The 26,582-nt window shown below is 32.9% G+C and overlaps 1 protein-coding gene across 1 annotated transcript in view; it reads right to left on the bottom strand.

Moving 5' to 3' along the window:
- The window catches only part of LOC106461844, a 173,618-nt gene extending 147,643 nt beyond the window's left edge, over positions 1–25,975 (bottom strand). Inside the window, exons 1-2 of the mRNA XM_022388917.1 lie at positions 25,640–25,975; positions 20,599–21,139 (exon numbers count right to left, since the gene is read on the bottom strand). Of these exons, the coding sequence (XP_022244625.1) occupies positions 20,599–20,932 (334 nt within the window). The 5' untranslated portion in view covers positions 20,933–21,139; positions 25,640–25,975. The remainder of the gene's footprint in view (positions 1–20,598; positions 21,140–25,639) is intronic.
- Between the last annotated feature and the right edge of the window lie 607 nt (positions 25,976–26,582).

The following is a 26,582-nucleotide window of genomic DNA, read 5'->3' as shown; positions in this document are numbered from 1 at the left end:
TTAGATATTTTATGTAAGTCTGCCACTTCGATGTTTCAGATTTAGATATTTTATGTAAGTCTGTCATTTCGATGTTTCAGATTTAGATATTTTATGTAAGTTTGTCATATCGATGTTTCAGATTTAGATATTTTATGTAAGTCTGCCACTTCGATGTTTTAGATTTAGATATTTTATGTAAGTCTGTCATTTCGATGTTTCAGATTTAGATATTTTATGTAAGTATGTCATTTCAATGTTTCAGATTTAGATATTTTATGCAATTCTGTCATTTCAATGTTTCAGATTAAGATATTTTATGTAAGTCTGCCACTTCGATGTTTCAGATTTAGATATTTTATGTAAGTATGTCATTTCAATGTTTCAGATTTAGATATTTTATGCAATTCTGTCATTTCAATGTTTCAGATTAAGATATTTTATGTAAGTCTGTCATTTCAATGTTTTCGATTTAGATATTTTATGTAATCTGCCACTTCGATGTTTTAGATTTAGATATTTTATGTAAGTCTGTCATTTCAATGTTTCAGATTTAGATATTTTATGTAAGTTTGTTATTTCGATGTTTCAGATTTAGATATTTTATGTAAGTCTGTCATTTCGATGTTTTAGATTTAGATATTTTATGTAAGTCTGTCATTTCGATGTTTCAGATTTAGATATTTTATGTAAGTATGTCATTTCAATGTTTCAGATTTGGATATTTTATGTAAGTCTGTCATTTCAATGTTTTAGATTTAGATATTTTATGTAATCTGCCACTTCGATGTTTTAGATTTAGATATTTTATGTAAGTCTGTCATTTCAATGTTTCAGATTTAGATATTTTATGTAAGTCTGTCATTTCGATGTTTCAGTTTCAGATATTTTATATAAGTCTGTCATTTCGATGTTTCAGGTTTAGGTATTTTATGTAAGTCTGTCATTGCGATGTTTCAGATTTAGGTATTTTATGTAAGTCTGTCATTTCGATGTTTCAGATTTAGGTATTTTATGTAAGTCTGTCATTTCGATGTTTCAGATTACTATTTTGATACAATATAGATATTTTCCATTTGGTTTTAAATATTGAATTCTAGTTTTATATCAATAGAAGAGTCGGCTCCAGTTCCCTCTATGCAGCCCTCCAGTGGCACAGCGGCATTTCTATGGACTTACAGAAACCGGGTGGTCACAGCACAGATAGCTCATTATGTAGTTCTGTGTTTAACTACAAACAAACAAACCCTCTAATTTAATATTCATGTAAAGCAACGAAAAGATTAGATGAGATTAAACTAGCTGGATAAAAGATGGATTGTCAGTCAACTGTAATATCACATGAATATTTATACCTGATCAAGTTAAAGACGCTTCTTTACGATTTTATTCTTCTTTTGGGAAAGCTGAGACTCAACTTTAGTCACATGTCGGTCAATACAATTTTCAATTTTTAACAGTGTTGAAACAGGCCACACGCGTGGTTTGATAAAATATTCTCTTGTGTGCTCTGCTTGGTTTCATTAAAGACGATACTAATAGCAAGCCTAATGAGATTTTCTGAAACACTGGCAGGTCTCGTTGTGGTATTTTCGATGTTATTTACATCTGGAAGATTTAGAAACTTTCAGGCACTTCAATTATATTTTACATAAAAGTGGTGTAAAAATATGTTGTTGTTGTTTTTATTAGAACTCGAATCTTAATAGTCAGTGTTTAAAATAGGGATTCTTTCTCTTGTGAATCCTTTAATGGATTTTCACCTCTCTTTACAGTAGGCTAATAACAACAGGGTAAATGAAAATACAGTTTTGAAATTATGCGGATAGGAATAGTTAGTAAACCTACTTTGAACATAATCTGGGAGCTCATTTTCCTTTTAATCCCATAATGGAATGGCACCATTCTGTTATTGTGTAAACGTGGTCGAAAATTAAATACAAATCCTTTTTTAAAACCAAATTGATAAAGATTTTCATTCTGAATTTAGGAAATAGCAGTGTTTTAGCTCCTTAGCGGTCGATATCTGTGCTTTTATTTTTATACTCCACGTCAAAGTGAGGTAAAATGTTTTGTTCAGAAATCAATTCTCGTAAACTAGAAATTTTACTTTTTCAATGTTTTTGATCAATAACAATTTAGGTATGATATTCTATAATCATCCAAAAACAGTAAGCTAAATGCGTGCATTGTTGAGTGTTTGTTTGTTGTCAAGCGCAAAGGGCTATCCGTGCTCTGTCGACCGATCGTGTCGAAACCAGATTTTTAACGTCATAAGCCGCTGAAACATGTTTAATTTTCTTTAAAAAATATATTTGAAAGGTTTGTTTGTTTACAATTAAGCACAAAATTACACACCACGGGTATCAAAACCCGGTTTCTAGCGTTGTAAGTCCGCAGACATACCACTGTGCAACTGGATTAGTGGGGAGTAATTTGAAAGGGGAAGCACTTAAATATCTAAATCTTAATTTGTCCACTTACTTTGGTCTCATACTTTGTCTTGATTTTAAGGTTGATCTTTGACCTTTGTATCTAATATGAAATAACCTTTCGGATGTTCAAACTCAAATATTTAACACGATCATTCCTCAAATTTTCATTGTTATGGTTCAAATGTAGAAAGAAATGCTACCAAAAATTATAATAAAATAAATCAATTGCCAAAACACTGACAAACAAGTAAACACAATTTAGTCAGTTATTAGGAATCAAACATGAAATCATTTCATAAGTTTGGTTGTTTAAAAACAATGAAGTTAGTTTTACTCGAGCCTGAATATAGTACAAGGAACTGTAGGAAACTCCACGTGCATCATATGGATATTCTTCGACAAACATCAACATATACATGCACACGAAGTTTTAAGGTATAGAACGAATGTATAACAAAAATATTAAGAAGAGCATTATGTTCGGTCGTCTAATTCGTGATCACTTCCAAAAATGTAATACTCCAACTGAAACGCAGAGTCTTGTGTTCGTTTCGTGGGGATATAACTGAATAAATGGTCTGCGTATTAAAACTAACATCCAAATTAGATGATTTGATTATAAAGTTATCAAACAACTGGTATAGGTAGTTACTTATTGCAGTTATCGAAGAAGTTGAATAAGGGGGTTATCTACTAAAGTTATCAAAAACGATGAATAAATTGTTTGAATATTAGAGTTATCAAACAAGTTGAATATATAGTTTGTCTATTAGAGTTCCAACTTGTTTGATAATATATAGTTTGTCTATTAGAGTTATCAAACAAGTTGAATATAATATATAGTTTCTCAATTGGAGTTATCAAACAAGTTGAATATATAGTTTGTCTATTAGAGTTGTCAAACAAGTTGAATATATAGTTTGTCTATTAGAGTTATCAAACGAGTTGAATATATAGTTGGTCTATTAGAGTTATCAAACAATTTAATTGGTAGTTTGTCTATTAGAGTTATGCAAACAAGTTGAATATATAGTTTGTCTATTAGTGTTATCAAACAAGTTGAATATATAGTTTGTCTATTAGAGTTATCAAACAATTTAATAGGTAGTTTGTCTATTAAAGTTATCAAACAAGTTGAATATATAGTTTGTCTATTAGAGTTGTCAAACAAGTTGAATATACAGTTTGGCTATTAGAGTTATCAAACAATTTATTAGAGTTATTAAACAAGTTGAATATACAGTTTGGCTATTAGAGTTGTCAAACAAGTTGAATATATAGTTTGTCTATTAGAGTTATCAAACAAGTTGAATATATAGTTTGTCTATTAGAGTTATCAAACAAGTTGAATATACAGTTTGGCTATTAGAGTTATCAAACAAGTTGAATATATAGTTTGTCTATTAGAGTTATCAATCAAGATGAATATATAGTTTGTCTATTAGAGTTATCAAACGAGTTGAATTTATAGTTTGTCTGTTAGAGTTATCAAACAAGTTGAATATATAGTTTGTCTATTAGAGTTATCAAACAATTTAATTGGTAGTTTGTCTATTAGAAGTTATCAAACAAGTTAATTCTAGTTTGTCTATTAGAGTTATTAAACAAGTTGAATATACAGTTTGGCTATTAGAGTTATCAAACAAGTTAAATATATAGTTTGTCTATTGGAGTTATCAAACAAGTTGAATATATAGTTTGTCTATTGGAGTTATCAAACAAGTTGAATATATAGTTTGTCTATTAGAGTTATCAAACAAGTTGAATATATATAGTTTGTCTACTACAGTTATCAAACAAGTTGAATATATATAGTTTGTCTATTAGAGTTATGAAACAAGTTGAATACATAGTCTGTATATTAGAGTTATCAAACAATTTGAATATATAGTTTATCAATTAGAGTTATCAAACAAGTTGAATATACATATATAGTTTGTCTATTAGAGTTATCAAACCATTTAATTTATAGTTTGTCTATTAGAGTTATGAAACAAGTTGAATATATAGTTTGTCTATTAGAGTTATCAAACGAGTTGAATATATAGTTTATTTATTAGAATTGTCAAACAAGTTGAATATATAGTTTGTCTATTAGAGTTATCAAACGAGTTGAATATATAGTTTATTTATTAGAATTGTCAAACAAGTTGAATATATAGTTTGTCTATTAGAGTTATCAAACAAGTTGAATATATAGTTTCTCAATTGGAGTTATCAAACAAGTTGAATATATAGTTTGTCTATTAGAGTTGTCAAACAAGTTGAATAAGTGTTTTGTCTATTAACGTTATAAAACAAGTTAAATATGTAAGTGGTAAAACTTTTAAAAATACTATGGAAGCTGATTATCTAGTCTTCACATAAGAGGTATATCACAGAAACTGAAAATGTGGTTTGTCTATTAGAGTTATCAAACAAGATTAGTTATTGGTTTGTCTGTTAGAATTACCAAACAGGTTGAATAGATTATTTGTATAGAGGAATTGTTAAAACAGTTGAATATGATTTTAACTTAGTCCACAGCTTGTAATATCTCACAATGAACAAGTTCAAAAAGCCATAAGACTAACAGATTTTCCAGGTTATCATAATATAGGCTGATTAATGTTTAAAAAGTGTTATGACTAACTTATTTTACAGTTTATTGTAATACAGATTGAATAATGTTTAGAAAGACATCTAACTGAAAATACAAACACACACATATTAAGCATAATGTAATTTTAACTAACTTACTCTACAGCTTATAATATTACAGACTTATAAATGCTTACAAAGACTTCTAACAGATTTTACATCTGATTATAATACTTTGTTGTTTTTTTTTGTTAGTGTTAAGCACAAAGCTATACAACTGAGCATCTGTACTCTGCTCACCGCTGGTATCAAAACCTGTTGTTTAGCGTCTTAAACCCTGAGAATTAACGCTGAGCCAACGGGTTATTCAGACTAAACAATGTTATAAAAATTACAATCTTATCTTACAGCTTATCACGTTACTAATTGAACAATGTTAACAAAGTCTTATAACTTATTTCAAATTTTACAGCTTATCGTAATACAGATTGAATAACCTTAACAAATGCGTAAATATAACTAACTTATTTTATAGCTTATCCCATTGTAAACTTAACAATGTTCACAAAGTCTTATAACTAGTAAGGTTTACAAATGAGCATATTAATGATTGAGCAATACTCACAAAAGCTTCTAGCAGAATTTTTACCAATAATCGTTTTATAAGAAAACACATAAAGACTGTACTAGCATAAATTATAGTCGTTTTAAGCCCAAAAAAATCGATTTTACTTTCATGTAGTATAAGTAGATTGCGTCCATTTTATAGCTTTACAAATATCAGCAGTATACAGCTGTTTTAAGGAGACAAAAATATAACATTCACTTAAATGTATTTTGCGTGAGTCTTTCCAAAGCAAAAGCGGTAGTCAGACTTTAATCAAAAATCCATCGTTAATCCTGTACGTCTTTCCTTAGAGTTGTCGTTGTCTAGATATAAAAATTTTCTTCATTTGCATCGAACGTATAACTTAAAATGACGATGGAGTGGCATCGTTACTAGGGGATTATCCACGTAATACACGTTTTATAAGTTCGTGGAAAGGTGCTGGAGAGTGCCTGTACGTGCAAGAGGATGCTCAGAAACTTGTATGTTGTTTTCTAACGAGTGGTCAGCACGTTTTAGATCGCACTTCTAAGAATTCCATCGCCATTAGAACTACTAACGAGGTTAAATTCAACATCTGGTATGACATGTGGGAAGAATATTCTCTCTCTCTTTGTTTTTAAAATACTGAAATAGCTTTCAACGAAAGATAATCCATTGGTGGAGCTCAAATACGTTGTTTTGCATTAGCTACAAGAAAATAAAATCTGCTCCTAGTCTACGTCTGCATTTCAAACAATAATACCTTCAAATTATTATTTTAGTTATGCATAATTTTATTAAGTTGAATTGCTTCTTTTGTATTCTTCTTCAAGATTATATATACATCATTATTTCTTTAGTTTATTTTCAAGTTTTTACCGTCCCCCGCAGGTAAGTCTACGGATTTACAACGCTAAAATCAGGGGTTAGATTCCCCTCGGTGGATACAGCAGATAACCCGATGTGGTTTTGCTATAACAAAAACACACACAAGTTTTAACCAGTAGTTTTTGTAATTAATAATTACACCAACAACTGCTTCTCTAAGTTCTCATTTACTGTACTCTCGCTATACATAAACTTTCAATCAACCATATGGCGTCAATACAAAATTTATTTCAACTTAAAATAATAATGCCTTTGTGGTGTTTTTGAAGTTCTGATAACATTAGGATTTTTATTTTGTATGCATTTTAATCTAATAACTTCAGCTCATTTGGAGTTGTTTACTCTTACATGAATTTTAGTCTGTTCTGATTTACATTTCAGCAGTAAATAAAGACACAGTAAAAAAATAAAGTAATTCTATTATCATATTTTAAAAAACTAGATTTAGGACCCTTTTAAAAGTAAAGATGACAGAACAAGTAATCGCGATAGTGAAACGTAAAGATATTAAAGTATCATTCTGATAGTTTGGTCAATAGAAGAGTTGTACTTAACAGAGATGTGAAAAACAGATGTGTACATTCTGTTTCAGATAAATTTGTACTATGAACAGATCCAAGACCAAATGGCATTGTGAGTTTTTTTATTACTGAAACACAACGATCTGATCAAATTCTTGGGTATACTATATAAACGTTTTACGAACGATTGTAAGCAATACGTTGTAAAGAAAATGAAATGAAAATGTTAGAGTCATAAGTGTATTTACGTATTTATAATATCCTTACATCTTATGGCCTCTGAATTTCTCAGTTTGTCAAGCCTTGAAATCGAGGGCATCTTAAATCTAATTGCTTTGACACACAGCAATACAGCAGTAGACCACTTCATCAAATGTCATCAAGTAGTATTGTAAAAACATTTATACAAGTTGAGGCATTCTATTTATTAACTTACTATTAGATGCCAAAAATTAAAAAGTGTAAATGGTGTTATTTCTATTTAGGAAATGCAATACCACTGTTACGATATTCATTTCCGGTGACATTATTTTCACTTTATCTATAGAACATAATCTGTTACGATATTCATTTCGGGTGACGTTATTGTCACTTTATCTATATAACATAATCTGCTACAATATTAATTTCCGGTGCTATTATTGTCACTTTATCTATAGAACAGAATCTGTTTCGATACTCATTTCCTGTGACATTATTGTCACTTTATCTATATATAACACAGTCTGTTACGATATTAATTTCCGGTGACATTATTGTCACTTTATCTATAGAACATAATCTGTTACGATATTCATTTCCTGTGACACTATTTTCACTTTATCTATATATAACACAGTCTGTTACGATACTCATTTCGGGTGACATTATTATCACTTTATCTATATATAACTTAGTCTGTTACGATATTAATTTCCGGTGACATTATTGTCACTTTATCTATAGAACATAATCTGTTACGATATTCATTTCCTGTGACACTATTTTCACTTTATCTATATAACATAATCTGTTACGATATTCGTTTTGGGTGACATTATTGTCACCTTATCTTTATAATTTCATTTGTTATGATCTTCTTGATTTATTACGACCTTTATTTCTGGTGCCACTATTTTTACCCTATTTTTATAATATGATTTTTCTTTCTTGTATTGTTGTCAGAATGTTGAAAAGTTGTTCAGTTGGCCTAAACAGTGTTTCACAAAAAATCGCTCTCCTGCAAATTATAAACAAGCACAGAAGTTAGTTTTTAATGTGAGGAATAGTAACATTGTTTAGATCGAGCCTCTTATTTTAGCGTTCTAAGTCCGTAAACTAGAAGTACAAGAGAAGACACTAATTAACTAGAGGGGTACTCAGTAGTGTGCATACCTACGCCATCAGCGTTGTTCGTATTCGGTCCTAAAAAAAGAAATTCTGTCCGTCGTTATTAACGGACGCTGATCATTTTTGTCCACCAAGTTTTATCAAAATCCTATCAATTTTTACTGAGTTATAAAGCAAAAATAGTGTGAAAAATCAGTCATGTTAACCGAAAGGGAATTTTTTGGATTTTCGGGGCCTTGACCTTCAGCCTTGACCCTCCCAAGACTAAGCACTTTCAAGTTTTGTCATAGTCCAAATGTATACCAACTTTCGTCCAAACCATTCAGCCGTTTTCAAGAAATCTTGCTAACAAACACACTGACACACACACACAGGGGTGAAACATAACATCCGTCCACCTTCAGTAGCGGAGGTTATTAAAAACCTTCATGTCGAAGCATAAGTGAATTTCACGACATAGCTAGTTAGAAGCTTTATGACGAAGACATAACACAGAATTGTAGGTGAAGCCAGCTGAATCTTTTGAAGATAATAATTAAGTAAATAAAGTCTGTAAATAAGTCATCAGTTTGTCTTGTAAATGTTTTTCGTCTTTTCATGAAATTTTATTGAAACATTATGGAATCAGCTTAACATATACTTTATACATTAAAGCTACTTAGATGACTACTACGGAAAAACAATGTTAAATCAGTTCAACATATTTTATACATTAAAGTTACTTAGATGACTACTACGGAAAACAATGTTAAATCAGTTCAACATATTTTATACATTAAAGCTACTTAGATGACTACTACGGAAAAACAATGTTAAATCAGTTCAACATACTTTATACATTAAACTTGCTTAGATGACTACTACGGAAAAACAATGTTAAATCAGTTCAACATACTTTATACATTAAACTTGCTTAGATGACTACTACGGAAAAACAATGTTAAATCAGTTCAACATACTTTATACATTAAACTTGCTTAGATGACTACTACTATGTCAGTTACTGTCAGTTTTATGGGGGGGGGGCCAACTTCTTTACAGCAAGTGTCTATGACTTGTTGGCAATAAATTTCAACAATAAACAGACAGCACACAATCCACTTATTTCAAAATAATATATTTAAAACAAGTCAAATGAATGTAGAAAAACTTCGTTACATTATTGGTTACCACAGTTGTATCCAGAGCTTTAAATAGTTATCTCTTTTTCGTCAAATTACTTTATAGCACTATTATGGCTAAACCCACAATCACGCAGTCTAACTCCACTTTTTGACTTTTACTTTCACTAACATAACTTACTTGTACTAACTTGGTCGCCCATATATCAAGACACGCGGCAGTGTGTTGTGCGGCCAAAACAACCTGCTGTTGGACACACTGTGGTAATAGTTTAGCAATTTTCCACCTTCTGTATCTCGTACTATGGTAATACACATATTTTCTGGATGTGTTTTATTTGACCCATATTTCACATAGTCCTCCTATTTATTTTCATATCAAAAGTACGGACACTTTATTTGATAGAAAAACGTACTCCACTTTTATGGATTTTTTTCTTTCTAATTTGATACACTGATAGATCTCTTCAATCTACAATTAAAAGTCTCATTTGGTGTAGATATAAGCCACATGTGCAAAGTTATTCAACAAAAATCGCTCAATTTTGACTAAAATTTGTGCACACGCCTACGCAAAAACTTACGAGAGCTATTGGTCTAATTTGTTTACTACTACTTCGCCTAAGAGCTAAAGAGGACCGTTTTTAGTTGTTGTTGATTTCATTTAGATTAAAGATGGCTGACTTAGAACAAAAAAACTGTAAGATGAAAGGATGTGCAGATACATTATTCGTTAGGCCAAGCAAACTAGGTTAGCAGTTTCTAGCTCAAGTTTTCAAAAGAATCAGACGGTGGACGGTTATTATTGATTATTCAATGCCAACTTTTCAGCAAAAATTTACTAAATTTAAACGAAATTGTCCTAATTAAACAGCGTTTAGCGTTACGTGATATTAGCTTAAGCAATTAGCATAAATAATGATGCTTGGTACAGCTGTACTGATTGCTTGGAGGTGATGACAAGGAACTGTTAATCTAAATTCCATGACGTTAGTATGTAGGAAACTATTAACACTGTTTTAGAGAGGAAACTACCACCATATATATTAAAGAATCTGGTTGGTTCTGTAAAGTATAGCTCTGTTCCGAATGATAGGGTTACAATCCTAAAGCTGATGTGGGTTACTATCGAGTGTTACTTTCTTACTTGGTATGGTTTGTTGGTGTGTATTGACAAAAAGTCGTGATATCTAATCAAAAACACCTTAGGTGTGAAAAAAAGTGTGGCCAAAAAATGGATTGTATGTGTGACTAATTTATTAGTTAGCTAGATTGCGTATTTTGTTTTACCCCCCATCATGCCCCAAACTCAACAAAAAACGTGGCCTGGCTAACTAATGAATGAAGATTTGCTGTATAATTCATATCAATGCTATAAGTGTAGCTGCCAGTTTGGCCGCCAATTTTGATTTCACTCCTTTAAGTCACACACTGAATCCTTTTTTTCACACCTAAGATGTTTTTGATTATATATGTATTGCCTTACTGAGACTTTGTGATGTAACAATACTCAATGAACAATGAAAAAAATTAGAAAGATCAAGTAACGTGACATCAATTCACAACAATTGAACTACACAACAAATGATTCATTAACAATTACGAAAGCAAACCTGTCATAACTACTGTTCTTAAAAATAACTTATTATAATGCTCGCACAACATAAACTATTGATCTTAAAATGAAACAGTCGTGTATATCTAACAATAAGCCCCCTTCAAGAAAAATATTTACAAAATGTTTTACACTAATTACAAAAACCATTTTCAGTTCATACATAAAGTCTCCTAATATGGTCTGCACCCACACTTGCAGTTCCCTTGTTGGTCACTCGTCACATAGGGAATCTGTTAAGCTTCACCTTCATTAGATCCCTGGTCATCATTATGATCTTGTGTTGCACAAGATCTGTTTTGTCTGGTCTATTGGTTCTTATAGGTCTTTCTTGTGCTTGACAGTCAGTTCTTCACTTATGTTTACGTCCTTGTATGTCTCATCTCTACCCAGAAATTTTAGGTCTAATAGATCTATATTTTCTATGACAAAGCCACTGTCTTTTGGTTCTGCATCTATGACAGCCACACCTTCAACGTCCATCTGTACCTCAATAACTGCACCCATTATGTCTTATTTTCTCTCAAAAATACCTCTTGCACATATTGGCATGGCAAATCTTGGTTTTCCTTTTCACTGTGTCGCCCACTTTCTGTACTTCAAAAAGCCCTTTCCAATGCAAGATGTGTTTGATGTTGTCCTTAGGTAACAGAACCACGACCTTCTGTCCGATCTTGAAACGTCAGTCCTTGGACTTCTTGTCATAGAAGTGCTTCCGACTGCCTTGAGCTGAATACAAGCTCTCTCAAGCAAGTTGACAGGTCTTCTCCAGTCATTTTCAGAGGTTTAACGCATACTGGTATGTGTTCCAATTGTCTGACTCTGCTTCACCTATCCACAGCTTTTTCAATACCTGCATCGGATTTCGTAATGTTCTTCTGCACAGTAACTCGAAGGGTGAAAATCCTGTACTTACTTGTGGGACTTTTGGATAAGCACATCTTTTTCAGCATGCTCTTTAGACTCCATTGACTTTCTCATAAAGTCCACTACACCTAGGGTTGTATGGGGTGGTAAAGAGCTGCTTAGTATTGATGAGTCTGCACACCTCTTGCGTCAGGTCTAAGGTAAACAGGGTTCCTCTTTCAATCAAGACTTATTTTAGGAAGCCTTCTCTGCAGAACACTTCCAGGAGGGCTTCAGCTACTCTCCCTATCTCTATCTTTGGTAATGCTATGGCTTTTGGTAAATGTGTTGCATAGTCCACTGTCATCAGCATGCACCAGGTGCTCTTCTCAGAAACAGGTGCTAGTGGTCTGATGAAGTCCACAGCTACTCTGCTGAATGGCTCTTCTATGAGAGGCATCTCACCCAGTAGTACCTTGGCTACCTTCCCTCTAGGTATTGTCCTTTGGCAGATGCCACGTGGCCTGTAGAATCTGGTCACATCTCCGATGACCCCAGCCAATGAAAGTAGCTGATGATTCTGTCTGCCATCCTCCCACAATTCAGCCAGATTCATTACATGAAGTTGGTATTCTATTGGTACTATGATATATTTAAGTTCCCCAGTAGAACTGATTTGATAGATCCAGTACAGCACTTCCTTGTGGTCCTCTATTCTGTAAGTCCCTTTCCCCTTTGTCTTGTGCTCAACTTTCTCCCAGGCTTTCTTGTGCTTCCTTCAGTTCCTGTAAACCTACATTCGAGACTTGCAAAGGCTTAATGTCTTGCTTTTTTTTCTTTATCTCTTGTGGTGACTGTAGATACCTCATCAATCTCCTTTCTTTCTGGTTCTTCCAAACTTCTACTGCATGGTATATTGCCAATCACCAATTCGTAGATGGGCGTCTTCATACACACAGCCTCAAGGTCTTCCATGTAGTGTGGAGTGTCCACCTTTATTCTTGCTATGAGAAATTTTCTCATTGTCCCATCAATCAGTACACACAAATGTACCTTGCCCATCATCTGGTCATTAGATACTAAATTGGTTATCACTGCTGTACCCAGCGTTTCATAGAACCTTTACTTTCTTGTTCCTGACATAGCCTTCACCTACTGGTACATTGTGGTTTATTGGCACCTCTTGATGATTGTCCCATGCTAAAATCACCACAGTTATTGTTGATCCATTTGCTAACTTGAGCTAGCCATCAATCACGCACTGTTTAATCATGGTGATGCACTTTATGTTTGTGGTGAATCTGATGAGCATCATGCTTCTAGTCAGCCACCCCTAGTTTCAACTTAAACTGGTTATTCTTCGAGTTGTTAGTTATACCCCCTCCATGGGCTTCCATATACTGCTCTGCCAGCTTGATCTTCTCGTTCACATTTTTGGTGCTCTTTCCTTTAGGAACAATGACATATCAGTTGAGCACGCGATCATGAACTATTCACGTATTAGTAGATCTGCCAGTCCTTCAAAACTATTTTCACACTTGGTCATGTCAGTCCACCTTGTGAAGTATCGCTGTAGATGTGCCACAAACTGAAATACAGTTTCTCCAGTGTCAGGTTTGACTTCTGACAAAAACTTTCCTTGGTAAGTTCATAACATTTCAACAGGGCACCCTTTAACTTGTCATAGTCCATGATATCTTCTGATGTCATGCCTACATACACTTGTATACTTTTTTTGTGAGAAGTGGCAGAGACAGAATCCCCAGTCGTCTTTGTCCCAGTTCCGACTTTGGGCAAATTTTTCATATCTCTTCAGGAAAGCATACATGCTATCTTTCTGTTCATCATACTTGGGCAGCTTGGGTCAGCTGGCCCTGATTCCATTGTCATACTTGGTCCTTCATCTTTCTGTTGAGTGAGTTTTCCATTCTCAAATTGTGTTCTTTTCTCTCTGTTTCCAGTCTTTCCTTCTTTTTAGTTTTCCACTTTCTGTTTCCCTGTTTTTCAGTCTTTCTTCCCCTTCTCTGCTTTTCTCTTTCTCCCTCCTTTCTCTGATGATTCTTTTCTCTCTCTAGGTCAGGTTGTTGTTCAATAAACTTTTGCAGTTCACTATCTTTAAGCCCAAGTCGCTCACCTCTCTAGATTCATTTATCAAAATCAGTCCACATGGTTATATAGCATGATTATATTCTCTACACTTTTTTGCCACCACTACAGTTCTGCCCATATAGCCTACCTCCGCTGTCGTTCACGTCTTCTTTTACTACTGTGTAATCTTGGCTGGTTCATCAATATCAGTTTTGTGGGGTCCAAAAATTTACAGTAGGTATTTGTGACTTGTTGACAATGAATTTCAACAATTTCCTCTTGTTTTAAAATACTATATTCACAACAAGTCAAACATATGTATAAACATTCGTTACACTATTGGTTATCACAGTTTTAAATAATTGATTCTTTCTTTTCAAAGTCCACACAAGCGGGTTCAGTTACTTTAAAACACCATTTGACAAGAAAAATTATTCTCCTCTACTCTGTTGTTACAATACAAGCTGTAAAACTAATTTTAGAAATTGCCCATTATGGCTATACTGACAATCACACAGTCACTTGCACTAACATGGGCGCTAATATATATATATATATATATATTGCCCAACTGAGGCCTAGAACTGTATACACACTAAGAGATGTTATGACGTAACAACGAAAAAACGAGAAAAATATAGAAGGTTCAAGTAACATGACGTCAATTCACAACAATTGAACTACACAACAAATTATTCATAAACAGTTATGTAAGTAAATTTGTCATAATTATCACTTCTAAAAATAACTTACTTTAATACTATCACAACATAAACTAAATAATATTCTCGTATTGAATTTAAAATGAAACAGTCATGTATATGTAACAAATACTTAGATGACGATTATCAAAAGGCAATAGCAATTCATAAATTGAAATACAAAATATCTTACAGATATTAAACTTTGGTCAATGAAAAATGGATTTGCTAATATTGTTGATGAAGTGAAAGCATGAGTGCTTTGTAAAATGAAGTGCTGGCCATTTAAGTATCATAAATGAGCCATTGTGTTTAGTTTAGTAAAACTAGGCGAGTTGCAACCTATTGATTAGCGTGTTGGAGGGCGGCTCGTAGGAGCTGGGGTTCGAGATGTAATGCCACTGAGCACACTCCAAGCTGTCAGCTGTGGGTGCATTAAAAAATAAAAGTCAATCCTATTATTTGGTTTAAAGAGCCAGAAAGACCCTGTGTTGGTGGATGTTGCTGGCTATCTTCTGGTCAGTAGCTCAAAATTTTATACAGCTATACATGAATCCTAAATATCTCTGATCTGGCCGTTTTAACCCTAATGCACATAAACTATTGTTCAGATTGAAAATTCCATTTTTTTTTATAAAAACTTCATACATATGTACTTACTCAACAAAACAGCAGATGATAACCATTCAAAACGTCCGTATTTGGAGATCCATGTATATCTAGCCAGAATGAAGTTTTTAGACATTGTACAGTTGCATATGGCAATTACATCAATTCACTTTCATAATGATGACAGAAGTTTATAAACTTAAGAACAGATAGGTCTGACTTCAAAAAAAATCCGTTGACCATATTTAATATTTCAAAGCATGTTTTAATAAGAGACAAATTACATGAAATTTCGCTAAATATTTATGGGATATTTTACGCCAGTCAAAGTGTTACTAGAGATCGCCAAACATAGAATAGCTTATCACAAAAAATGTGTCTTCTATTCCTTATTATATCACCATTCACATTGGCCCAGCATGGTCAGGTGGTTAGGGCATTCGACTCGCAATCCGATGGTCGCGGGTTCGAATCCCAATCCAACCAAACATGCTCGCCCTTTTAACCATGGGGCGTTATAATGTGACGGTCAATCCCACTATTCGTTAGTAAAAGATTAGCCCAACAGTTGGCGGTGGGTGGTGATGACTAGCTGCCTTACTTCTAGTCTTACACTGCTAACTTAAGGATGGCTAGCGTAGATAGTCCTCGTGTACCTTTGTGCGAAATTCAAAAAACAAAACATCACCAGTCACATGGAATATGTGGTTTTTAGTCAGAAAATGATAGTAGCTGGTCCAAGTAAGATACCTGAAATAACTAAATGCCTACTATATCGTGCTGATTTTATAATTAATAAGACAAAATATCTATTACACAGTAACCGAAACTATTCAAAGCATTGAACAAAGTCTAAAACTCCAGGTTCATGTGGTGAATTTATTAAAGGCTTTTGACAGGAAAAATCAAAATTTATTAAAGTACAAAACTTGCAGCATAGTGTTGGTCTAATAACTGATCAAATAATTATTATTTCTAAAGAGAGACTGATTTATTTGATTTCATTTTACATCTTCAGATCGACTCATTTTTCTTAATGGACAATTGTCAATCCAGTTCTGTTCGTGGTGACAGATAAAAATGTTGGCCAGCGTAAGACCCAGTGGGTAGCCCATAGCAACTCCATCTATTTGTTTATATAGAGTATTGTTAAAGAGGATAAGTGACTCTTTGGTCCAGAATTCAAGCATAGATTTGAAAACAAATTTTTCATTAAGCTTCAAACCTGTTCTCTACAGAAGGTATGTTGATGATACTTTCCTTATTTTCCGCCATATTGATCATATTCAACGCTTTCCCGACTATCTCAGTTCACAACATCCCTCTATACACTTCACTCATGAAATTGAGACTACACAGGCTGGTTCATTTACTTTAGAACACAACTGACAAGACAAATTCTTCTCCTCTTCTCTGTTATTACAATACAATCTGTGATAATTTCACTTTAAAAATCGCCACTTTACGCTCATTATAATTAAAAAACCACAATCGTGCAGTCTAGATCTATCTAATTATCTAACTAAACTATCTATCTATCTAACTTACTCGAACTACATTTTGGATGCATATTCATAGCCCCAAAGAAGCCTAGAACGTTCCACACACTACGAAATATTGTGATGCAGTAATACTCAATTAAACCAGCAAGAAAAATTTAGAAGATTCTAATAACTATCGCTTCTAAAAATAATTAAATTTAACACTCGCGCTGTACTTAAACTATCTAAATCATAACACTTGTATTACACGGAAACAGTGGTATATATCTAGCAATAATAAAAAATACGTAAAAGGGAATGTATGGCGATTCTTTTCAATGGGGTAATTCAAAGCTGTGCCTCTCATCCTCCATTTCAGCACTCGTTGTATCAGTTATTACCTGCTACCACGAGATTCTTACCCACGGATTACACGAATAAGATTTAGGGCTTCATTGAAATTCTATATCAATTCAAGCTACACCTTGAACGTTTACGTTATTCACTCAGCAGGATCAGGCTGGAACTCCTCATAATATAGCAAATTGATTTCCTCACAATCTCTTCACAATCTCCCAAACGTTTTTATACCAGATTTACCTTAGTTCTTGACATAAACTGCTGTTTCTGTAGGTAAAAATCAAACAAAATGCAGCATGATTTCAATGAGTGCTAAAAAGAACAAACGTGTAATGATTAGGATGGACTGAGCATGATGTTCCAATTGTTAAAGAAAAGCGAGATACAAGAAAAAAAGTACACTCGGACCTGTAAGTTCGGGTGAGTTTTCCTCTTAACTGAACCATATTTATTTGATTTGACAAAGAATATTGCAGTTACTTAAGGTAGATACATTAGATGTCTAGTAAGTTCAAGCAGAGTAGTATAAAACTCATTAATAAGTATAATAGAAAATAAAAGTTTGAGCGGTTTTCTTAGGATATTCCTTTGTTAACAATCATTAACAGGTCAAAGCCAGTGGTCTTGATCCCAAAAAGTATGTTCTGGACTAACTGCATCGAGATGGATTACTGATGCAAATACAAGGTTACTCCACAAACTATAGTTATTGTTATGCGAGGGGTTTATTTATTACAGTTTAAAAAATGACAATGTTAGACTAATAAATTAGGAAATTTTTGTAATAAGCAACTCATTGAATTTCCTCCGCACATTTTAGTTAATGAGAAATTCGACCCCTAATACTGAGAATTAATTAATCTGTATGTTGTGCTTTAAAAACCTTGGCATTAGTGGGCCCAAAGCTTGGAAAAAATCCAGAAATAGAAACACCGTGGAGAAGGTTTAGTGAGTTGTTGTTGTCCATTAACAACATAAAAGTTGTTTTACGGACGTCCTTTGGGGAACAGGAAGGTATGTATGTATGTACACCTTTGGGGAACAGAGAGGTATGTATGTATGTACACCTTTGGGGAACAGAGAGGTATGTATGTATGTACACCTTTGGGGAACAGGGAGGTATGTATGTATGTACACCTTTGGGGAACAGGGAGGTATGTATGTACACCTTTGGGGAACAGGGAGGTATGTATGTATGTACACCTTTGAGGAACAGGGAGGTATGTATGTATGTACACCTTTGGGGAACAGGGAGGTATGTATGTATGTACACAGTTTCCATGATTATCAAAATCAGTCATTATTACTACTAAGCTGCCACACCTGAAATGAAAGAAATGTGATTTTGAAAATTGATTTTCACTTGTTTGTTTGTTTTAGAGCAAAGCTACATTAAGCTATATACTGTGTCTACCGCGGGGAATCGAAGCCCGGATTTTAGCGTTGTACGTCCGTAAACTTACTGCTGTCCCACCGAGGACATTGATTTCAACAGTATTGAAAAATGGCATAGAACCTGTCGAATTTAAATGGCTGTTATTTACGGTTTATTTGAAACATTATTGATGCAGTGTGTTTGTAATTAATTACGCTGAGCTGAAAATGTACTTTTATTGAAGTTTGAATAAGTTATCATGAACCACTCTCATGGTTCATAATAGGAATCACAAGGAAATGCAAAAAAACCCTAAAAAAAGGCATCTTACTTAATAAAGATTCAGTTCAAACAACACTTTAAAAACTCTGCTATTGACTGCTAATGTTGTACACTTATACATAAAATGTACAAAAACATGCATATTAAACTTATAAGGAAAAACAAATCTGCTCAAAACGGCCCGTTTGAAATTCTTATTTTTACCGTTATTATTCTCTTGCCACCCTACAATAAAAAACGGCTTGGTATATTGCACCCAAACCTTCTGTAGAATATTAAATATAGTACTGCGAAAGTCGTAGAGGTATTGGAAATTCGATATGTTTTTTCCATAATTTACATAAGCTAAAAAACATCATAATTCTAGTGTAAACCATGTTATCATTACACCTTGAAGTTGGCTTCCATATCAAGCTTAAGTACAGGGTGAAACAGGAATTACCAGCCAATAATAGATGAACGTTAGATGACTGTAATATGTAGATACTCAATGCCTTGTACACTATACGATCGGTATCTTTAGAGACCCAACCCATATATTATGTATAAAGTGAAGGAGTAAAAAAAATGTCAGTATACATAATATTAAATTTTGTTTCTCACATTCGTAAAATAATTACTTTACAAGACATGAAGGTTTATTTATAGCTATGTTTTAGACGTATATGTGGTGTTTGAAAAGGATGCTTTTCTACTGGAAAACTTTTAAACGTGCTTAGTGAGGGTTGTGTCTAAGTCTAGAGATATATTTGCCCATTGTTATGAATTATATGTAGAGAATTTAGTTACATGGAAACTATAAATGCTCACTATAATCTCAAACAAATCCCCATGCTTAAGCTTTTCCATCCCGAACTAATGTGATCAAATAGTCAATAGCTACAGTAAATCATCACGAACTGTATCAGCTAGCTACTAGCTACGTTTTATATCATTACAATGTACAAAGTTAGCTACCATATCAAATAATCCTTTTCCCACAAAAAAGCCAGCAAGCAAGATAAATAAAAAATTGGGATTTAAAAACCTGCAAATAGCGATCGTAAAAAAAGTAAGGAAACAAGGCTGGAAATACTTTGGACATTATTTACTAAAACTACAAATCCCTATTTTGACTCCACCAAATGTATTGCTAGGTAACAGCATGGAGCGAAAACAGGAGTTTGTCGTTTGAGTAAATAATGTCTACAGTATCTGCAGTCTTGTATCCTTACTTTTTTTACGATCCTTATTTGCAGGTTTGTAAATTCCTAATTTTTTGTTTATTTTATTAATAATATAATATAATAGGTTACTTGTACATGAAAGAATGATTTTAACTTCAAAATATCTTTTCATTTTTGCTCATTCTAAGACATTTTATCAATTCCAACTTCTAGGTTATAAACAAAACTCAAAAGAAAATTTCCTTCAATAAATGTCGCACAGTTTGTAATATCTTGAATTAAGAATAATATGGATTTACAGCGCTGAAAAAACTCTCCAAATACAATTGATAAGATAAACAAATCACTCTGTTATTATATTATAAGTTACAGCTTTTACAGTAAAGAGGGATATTTTTTGAACAGGAAAGTTAAAACGTGTATACTAGAAAATGATCACACGAGTGATCAAAAGGTCGTACCTGTTTTTAAAAAAATATTTTTATTTTATGTACAAACTGTAACTTGCAATAGAATAATACTTATAATCAGTAAACAAACTCAAACTATTAAATCATTGTGTTGTTTTTTTACTATTGTGTTATGTGTTTATTTAAAGTTTAATGGCAGATTTTCCATGAAAAAGTTACTCACCATCATAAACGACTCCAGCAATAAGACCCTGATTAATATCCAGAAATGGATGACTTAAGACAATATGAATATTTTCTTCCTTAGCTTCGGTAACGTTATCATGAATAACTGTAAATATGTCATCACAGTGAAAATTCGAAATATTTCCTAAGAGACCTCTTTCAGATGTGGCCAGTATTTGTTCCTGTGTTCTTTGATCTATTTTGTCCGAACTCCAACCATCAACAGCCCACACGATAGCCCAAATCAACACGATGAACATTCCTACAGGCTGGAGACAAGTAGGCACTCTGTAAAGAGGTTGCTTAGAACGAAGCACTGAAAGAATTGGCATGCTTTTATTGGCAGTTCCCAGCAGCTGAGTGATATATCAAACCTGTCGATAAACGTCACAGTATTATTACCTGAACGAAAAGAAAGAGACCACGAAGTTGCGATGTCAGTTGGTAGGAGATCAAGTGTTCGATGTTTCTAGAAATATATGTTGCTGCACAATCTCGTATGTAACGTATGTTGTCATTAGCCACCAGATAAAGACAACCTGTAACATCAATTTAAAAAAAGTTAAACATTTTCTATTCTCGTTTGATCAGTTTCTACCGTATTGTATAAAATCGTTTTCTCTCTATTTTATTGATTGAAAAAATGACGGAAAGTCGATGGTTTAAAACCTAGACTTTTCAAGCTCATATCTAATAAAAATATTAAGTACCCATAAATGTTAACAACAACCATTCTACTACCCAACCGAAAGTCAAGTTACTAATTCTCAATTATGTAATATTGTCTGGTCATTTTACTGGTCGGAAAGAAAAGATTAATTAGTTTTGCCTGCTGTGTTTCTTAAATAATCAAGGTGTAAGTTAAGGCTAATTGGTGTTTCATTTCATTATATTCTATAGGTTTCTACTGTTTATACGATAAAAACATTTGTTTCGGTATAATTGCTAATATTAAATTACTCATATCTTTAAAATATAATGATTACCATTTCTATGAAACTGTAATAAGCCAGTTAGCTTTAGAAAAAAGAATCAAAACATCCATGTCCCTTCAAAAATATATTCAACAATTTCTATCTAAAACTGTAAAAAAGAGATTGCATATTAAATTTATATAGTGAAAATGAAATACAACATAAATAAATAGTTTTCTATTTATGGCTATTTTCTAAAGAAACAAACACGTGGAGTTTATACTATAAACTTAGTAAAATTGACCATCACATCTAAAAGATAAATTATGTTTCAGGTTTTTAGGAATTAACCATTTCATTTGAAGTATAAATAGATCTATTCTTAAACAAAAGGTAAACTCGAACATGTCATTAAGATAACAAGTAAATTTCCTGCTTTAAAAGGAATAACAATGATCATCCAATTTAGAGAACAGATCTATTTTGCGTCTATTATAGAGAACACGTACACCTTTTAAGATATAAAACTAGAGGTAAGTCAATTACACCATTTTCAAAATTAATTATTTACTAGGAGTAATATGACTTAATATCGCTTTACTTTTTGTATTAGATTAAGTTTCAAAAGATATACGAAAAGTATCTGAAGTACTAATTCCCTACTGCACTTACTCCGTTTGTGATGTTTCGTTAAAGAGTTATTATTGCCACTTATGTTATATAAGTAATAATTTTCAGTAATTGTAACGCAATTCGCTAATTTTGTCAGGAAAAAACTACATTTATAATTTGTTGTAAACTATTTTTGTTTGTTTCAGATATATGACAGTAAAGAACGGAGTTTATACGTTTTTCCATAGTTCATTAGTGAACATAATGTACGTATTAGATATTGTCCAAGATGGAAATTATAATTACGAATCAATAGACGTCAATCTTTTGGGATAAAAATCACGTAAACTGTAGACGTTTTTTTTTATCAACATTTCTCTTAATTTCTCCATTTCAGATTCAAAATCAGAGGAATATAAAAACAGCATTTCAAATCTACTTTTTTTTTGTTTCCCAGAAGTCAATGCCCGAGAGGCCCTTCGTTAGTACCAGAACTTGTCAGATGGGCTGAACGGTGAAAGACTGAAGATTATACGAAACGCTATTTATATGTGCAGTTTAATACTTTAAAAGTTATGGTTTATACGCCAAAAGCCGGCGAAGCATTTAGTATCAACAAGCTTAAAACTTACGATAAGAATCGCGTAAATTGTAAATATGTTTGTTTCCACATTTTTCTTAATTTGTACGTTTCAGTTTCAAAATCAAAAACGTTTTAAATTAGCATTTCAGGTCTACCAGAAATAAGTGCAGAAGAGTCCTTTGTTCGATATCACAACTCTACAGTTTAGGTTATTTTTATCACAAATTATGACCTTATTGGGTTCTAAATGCTACGCCAGCTTTCGCCGTTTAAACCGTAACTAATTAAGAAAGTGATACTTTGTTTTTTCAGGAACGCTGAAAAATGAGATGTTTGAGAAAGACACTCTTTCATCAGATGCAAGTGAAGGAGAAAAAAGAATGTGTATCTCAAAACAACTGTTTATTTACCTTTTTCTTGAAAAAAAGTTATCACAGTAATATAGAAACCCATGATAGAATAGTAGAACCAAAATCCTTAGGAATATATATATATGAATATTTTTTTTCTGAAAAAGAAACAGATTATCTTTTTTTCTCTAGAGGATGCCCCCCAGTGGCACAGCGGTATGTCTGCGGACTTACAACGCTAGAAACCGGGTTTCGATACCCGTGGTGGGCAGAGCACAGATAGCCCTTGTGTAGCTTTGTGCATAATTAAAAACAAACAAACTCTAGAGGATATACTTCTTATCTGCATCAACATATTTCTCTACCCAAGATTGGTTAATTTTGTATTCTATGTTGTGTTAGATTACCGTTCTCAACTCTGCGCTAAACTTTCCAGTGGCCAAAGTTATGTACTATGGTCAGTTATCCCGATTGTCAAGTAATTTTAAATCTATTATTCATCACTTGCAAGATTCATAAAGTTTTAAAGATATACAATAATATTATATTTCATATTTTTATACTTTATTGTATTATATTGTTATTAATATTATTATTGGTAACAGACAATTGCTATTTATTATTAAGTAAAAAAGTATTAAACAAATACATATAACGCGCACAAAATACCTTTTGTTATTGAATGTGGTACAGCATACAATTAAACATTTGGTAAACTTGTAAAAAGTTTCGAAAACCATATATTTCAAGATATCTAATCTATTTATAACCAAAATCCTAGTGTAGTAAAGAGAAATGAATATAAGAATGAAATTACTGGTACACACGCAAAAATGTCATTCAGTGCGACTGAGTGGTAGATACTACGTCACTATCTTTTTTTACATTTAACTGAATTTATATAATGAAAACAAGATAAAAGTAAAACAAGACTCATGTAAACTTTTTGTCGCGTAATTTGTAGATTTTCATGACTATTCTCTGTAAATGGAACCCGGGATGTTCAGGGTTTGATACGTGCGTGTTTGTGTTTACCAAAACAGTTACTTGTGAGAAAAATTACTGTGTGGTATATGTAGGCTTAGCTAATCACCAAATGGTGAACTTCTGTGTCCCAGTTGGATCAAAATCAGATCAAAATCATTTTAAGTTGTCGTGTTAATTGGTACTCTGAAAGTCTACCAAAAGGTTTGTGAACGAATGTGATCCGAAGAAGGAAACGCTAGAATAAATAAGGTGGGCACAGAATTTAGAACAAAGGTAGATTTATTGAGAATTAGGTATATAATTACTTCGGCACGCGTCAATACATTTAATTTACTTATATATATAATTGGATAACATGAATAAACTTTTAATAAATATCTTAACTATTAGTATGTAAGAATACACCATCTGTCCTCCTAGCAACCTATATAGCTTACCTATCTACTAGTTAATCCTTCTTTCGATCTGTCTCTTTAATTATATTAATTTTTCTATTTATATGTCTATCCGTTTATTAAGTTAAGTATCTATATGCGTATTCGTCTAGTAGTCTGTCCATCTTGATATTCATTAGTCCATTTACATATATGTTTACCTATCTGAAAACCAGTTTTGTTCTTAATTCAGATAAAAGTTATTTTAAACAGCTGTTATTATCATGTATATCACTCTGGTTATAAACATGCAGAATGAAGCTTTAGTTAACTAAAACATAACCGCCCTCTGACAACCTAAATCTAAATCTAATCATTTTCTGTGATTAACTAATAAGTTTAAAATTTTATTATCAGAACCAAAAATATTTATTATAATTAGTCAATTTTCTTTTTCACTTTAAACCTCAAACACTCTCTTTTTCTTTACAAATTAAACAGGAGCATATTTAAGTTAATTATTCAGTAATCTCTGCTAATAAGTACTCATAAATTGGTTATTAATACAGATGTACATATTTTTCCTCGTGGTGCAGATATAAGCAATACTGCCCCCCAGTGGCACAGCGGTATGTCTGCGGACTTACAACGCTAGAAACCGGGTTTCGATACCCGTGGCGGGCAGAGCACAGATAGCCCTTGTGTAGCTTTGTGCATAATTAAAAACAAACAAACAATAAGCAATACTTTATGTCAAATCATATTTAGTTTTAAGTTGCTGTTAATAAGACTATAATTGGAAAGCAGCTGGATTGATTGATCACTAGTTAGATCTACAAATTGGTACCTCAATAGGAAGAGCGATTTGTTGATCAGTAGATCAAAAGTTATAACGTGGTAGCAGCTCAGATCTTTAGTTTAATTACAAGTAAATAGTTCGTTAATTAATCATGCTTTGCAGCACATCATAGTTGCCAAAATTTATCCTCCATCGATTCTTTAAATACCGTATTTAATATGATTTTAATATTCTTGATTAAGCTATGTAATAGTGCAATAATAAAGATAATATATATATATACGCAAAGAGAGAGAGAATTATGTAACAAAAAAATAAAATTAGGGTTAAATGGAACTAACGCAGAAAATGTTTCCACAAATTAAAGCAACTGGTAAATGAATGATAAGGGTAGTTAAGGGAACGCACTTAAAGTCCTACCTGCTAAGGAGGCCGAGTAATAGCTATACAGAGATGTATTCTGAAACGCAGAGATTGTTTCTTTCCAGGTAAGGAAATCATCCAATACAGACTACTGTTCCTGAGATCCCGGGCACCTACGTTAAGTCATCTAATACTACCGCCTTGCATTATCCAATGAAAGCACTCACCATAGTCCCGTCCCGGTGACCCAGCAACGTGTTCAAAGCATCACCAAGACTATACTGATAGATCGGTCAGTGCTGCTCTGAAATGTTTATGTTAGTGTGTGTTTTCGCGTACAGAGCTCAGCAGCTTGCTACCGAGTCAATGCTCAAACACTGGTCTGTTGCATCCTATTGGCGTTAGTTGGCTCTCCTGTAGAGGGCGCCAGATTGCGGTGTCATTACACAGGTGTAACACACTAATCTATTTCTTGGGCTCAGTCCTGTTCAGCCTTCCTTACCTGAAATCGTGTTACACGCTTATACGTCTTCTTTATAAGGCTACGATATCGATCTGCGAGAGGAGATGATCACAAGCTTCTGTTGTCCAGGTTTATAGCTCTGGCCGAATCTAGTTTCTGCTTGAATGCTTGGGCCAACTGCTTTGTTCTTGTTGTTAGAATCTAAACGAGTAACTTGTTGTTGCAATTTTTAAACGATTCCTTAAGCCATTTTCAGTTACAAAATATTCTTACTTAAACAACAACATTTTAACATCCTACGTAATGTGTTGTAATATTAGATAACTGTCTCATGCAAACACGTATGTGTTTACAAAATAAACTTTTAATTATGCAGATAGCTAGATGGAGTGGAAGACCATTTTAAAACCTATACATATACATCTCAGCTGATTTTTGAAATCAAAGTAGATATTGAATCGTCAATAGTGTATAAGTATTTGACAGTATTTATTGAGAAATATTAATAATGGCTGGAGACGGCTTAAATGGGTAATA

Source organism: Limulus polyphemus, unplaced genomic scaffold (assembly GCF_000517525.1).
Source record: "Limulus polyphemus unplaced genomic scaffold, Limulus_polyphemus-2.1.2 Scaffold1043, whole genome shotgun sequence".
Classification (NCBI taxonomy): Eukaryota; Metazoa; Arthropoda; class Merostomata; order Xiphosura; family Limulidae; genus Limulus; species Limulus polyphemus.
The sequence above is the reverse complement of the archived record's forward strand: the minus strand, read 5'-3'. Positions and strand labels throughout refer to the sequence as shown.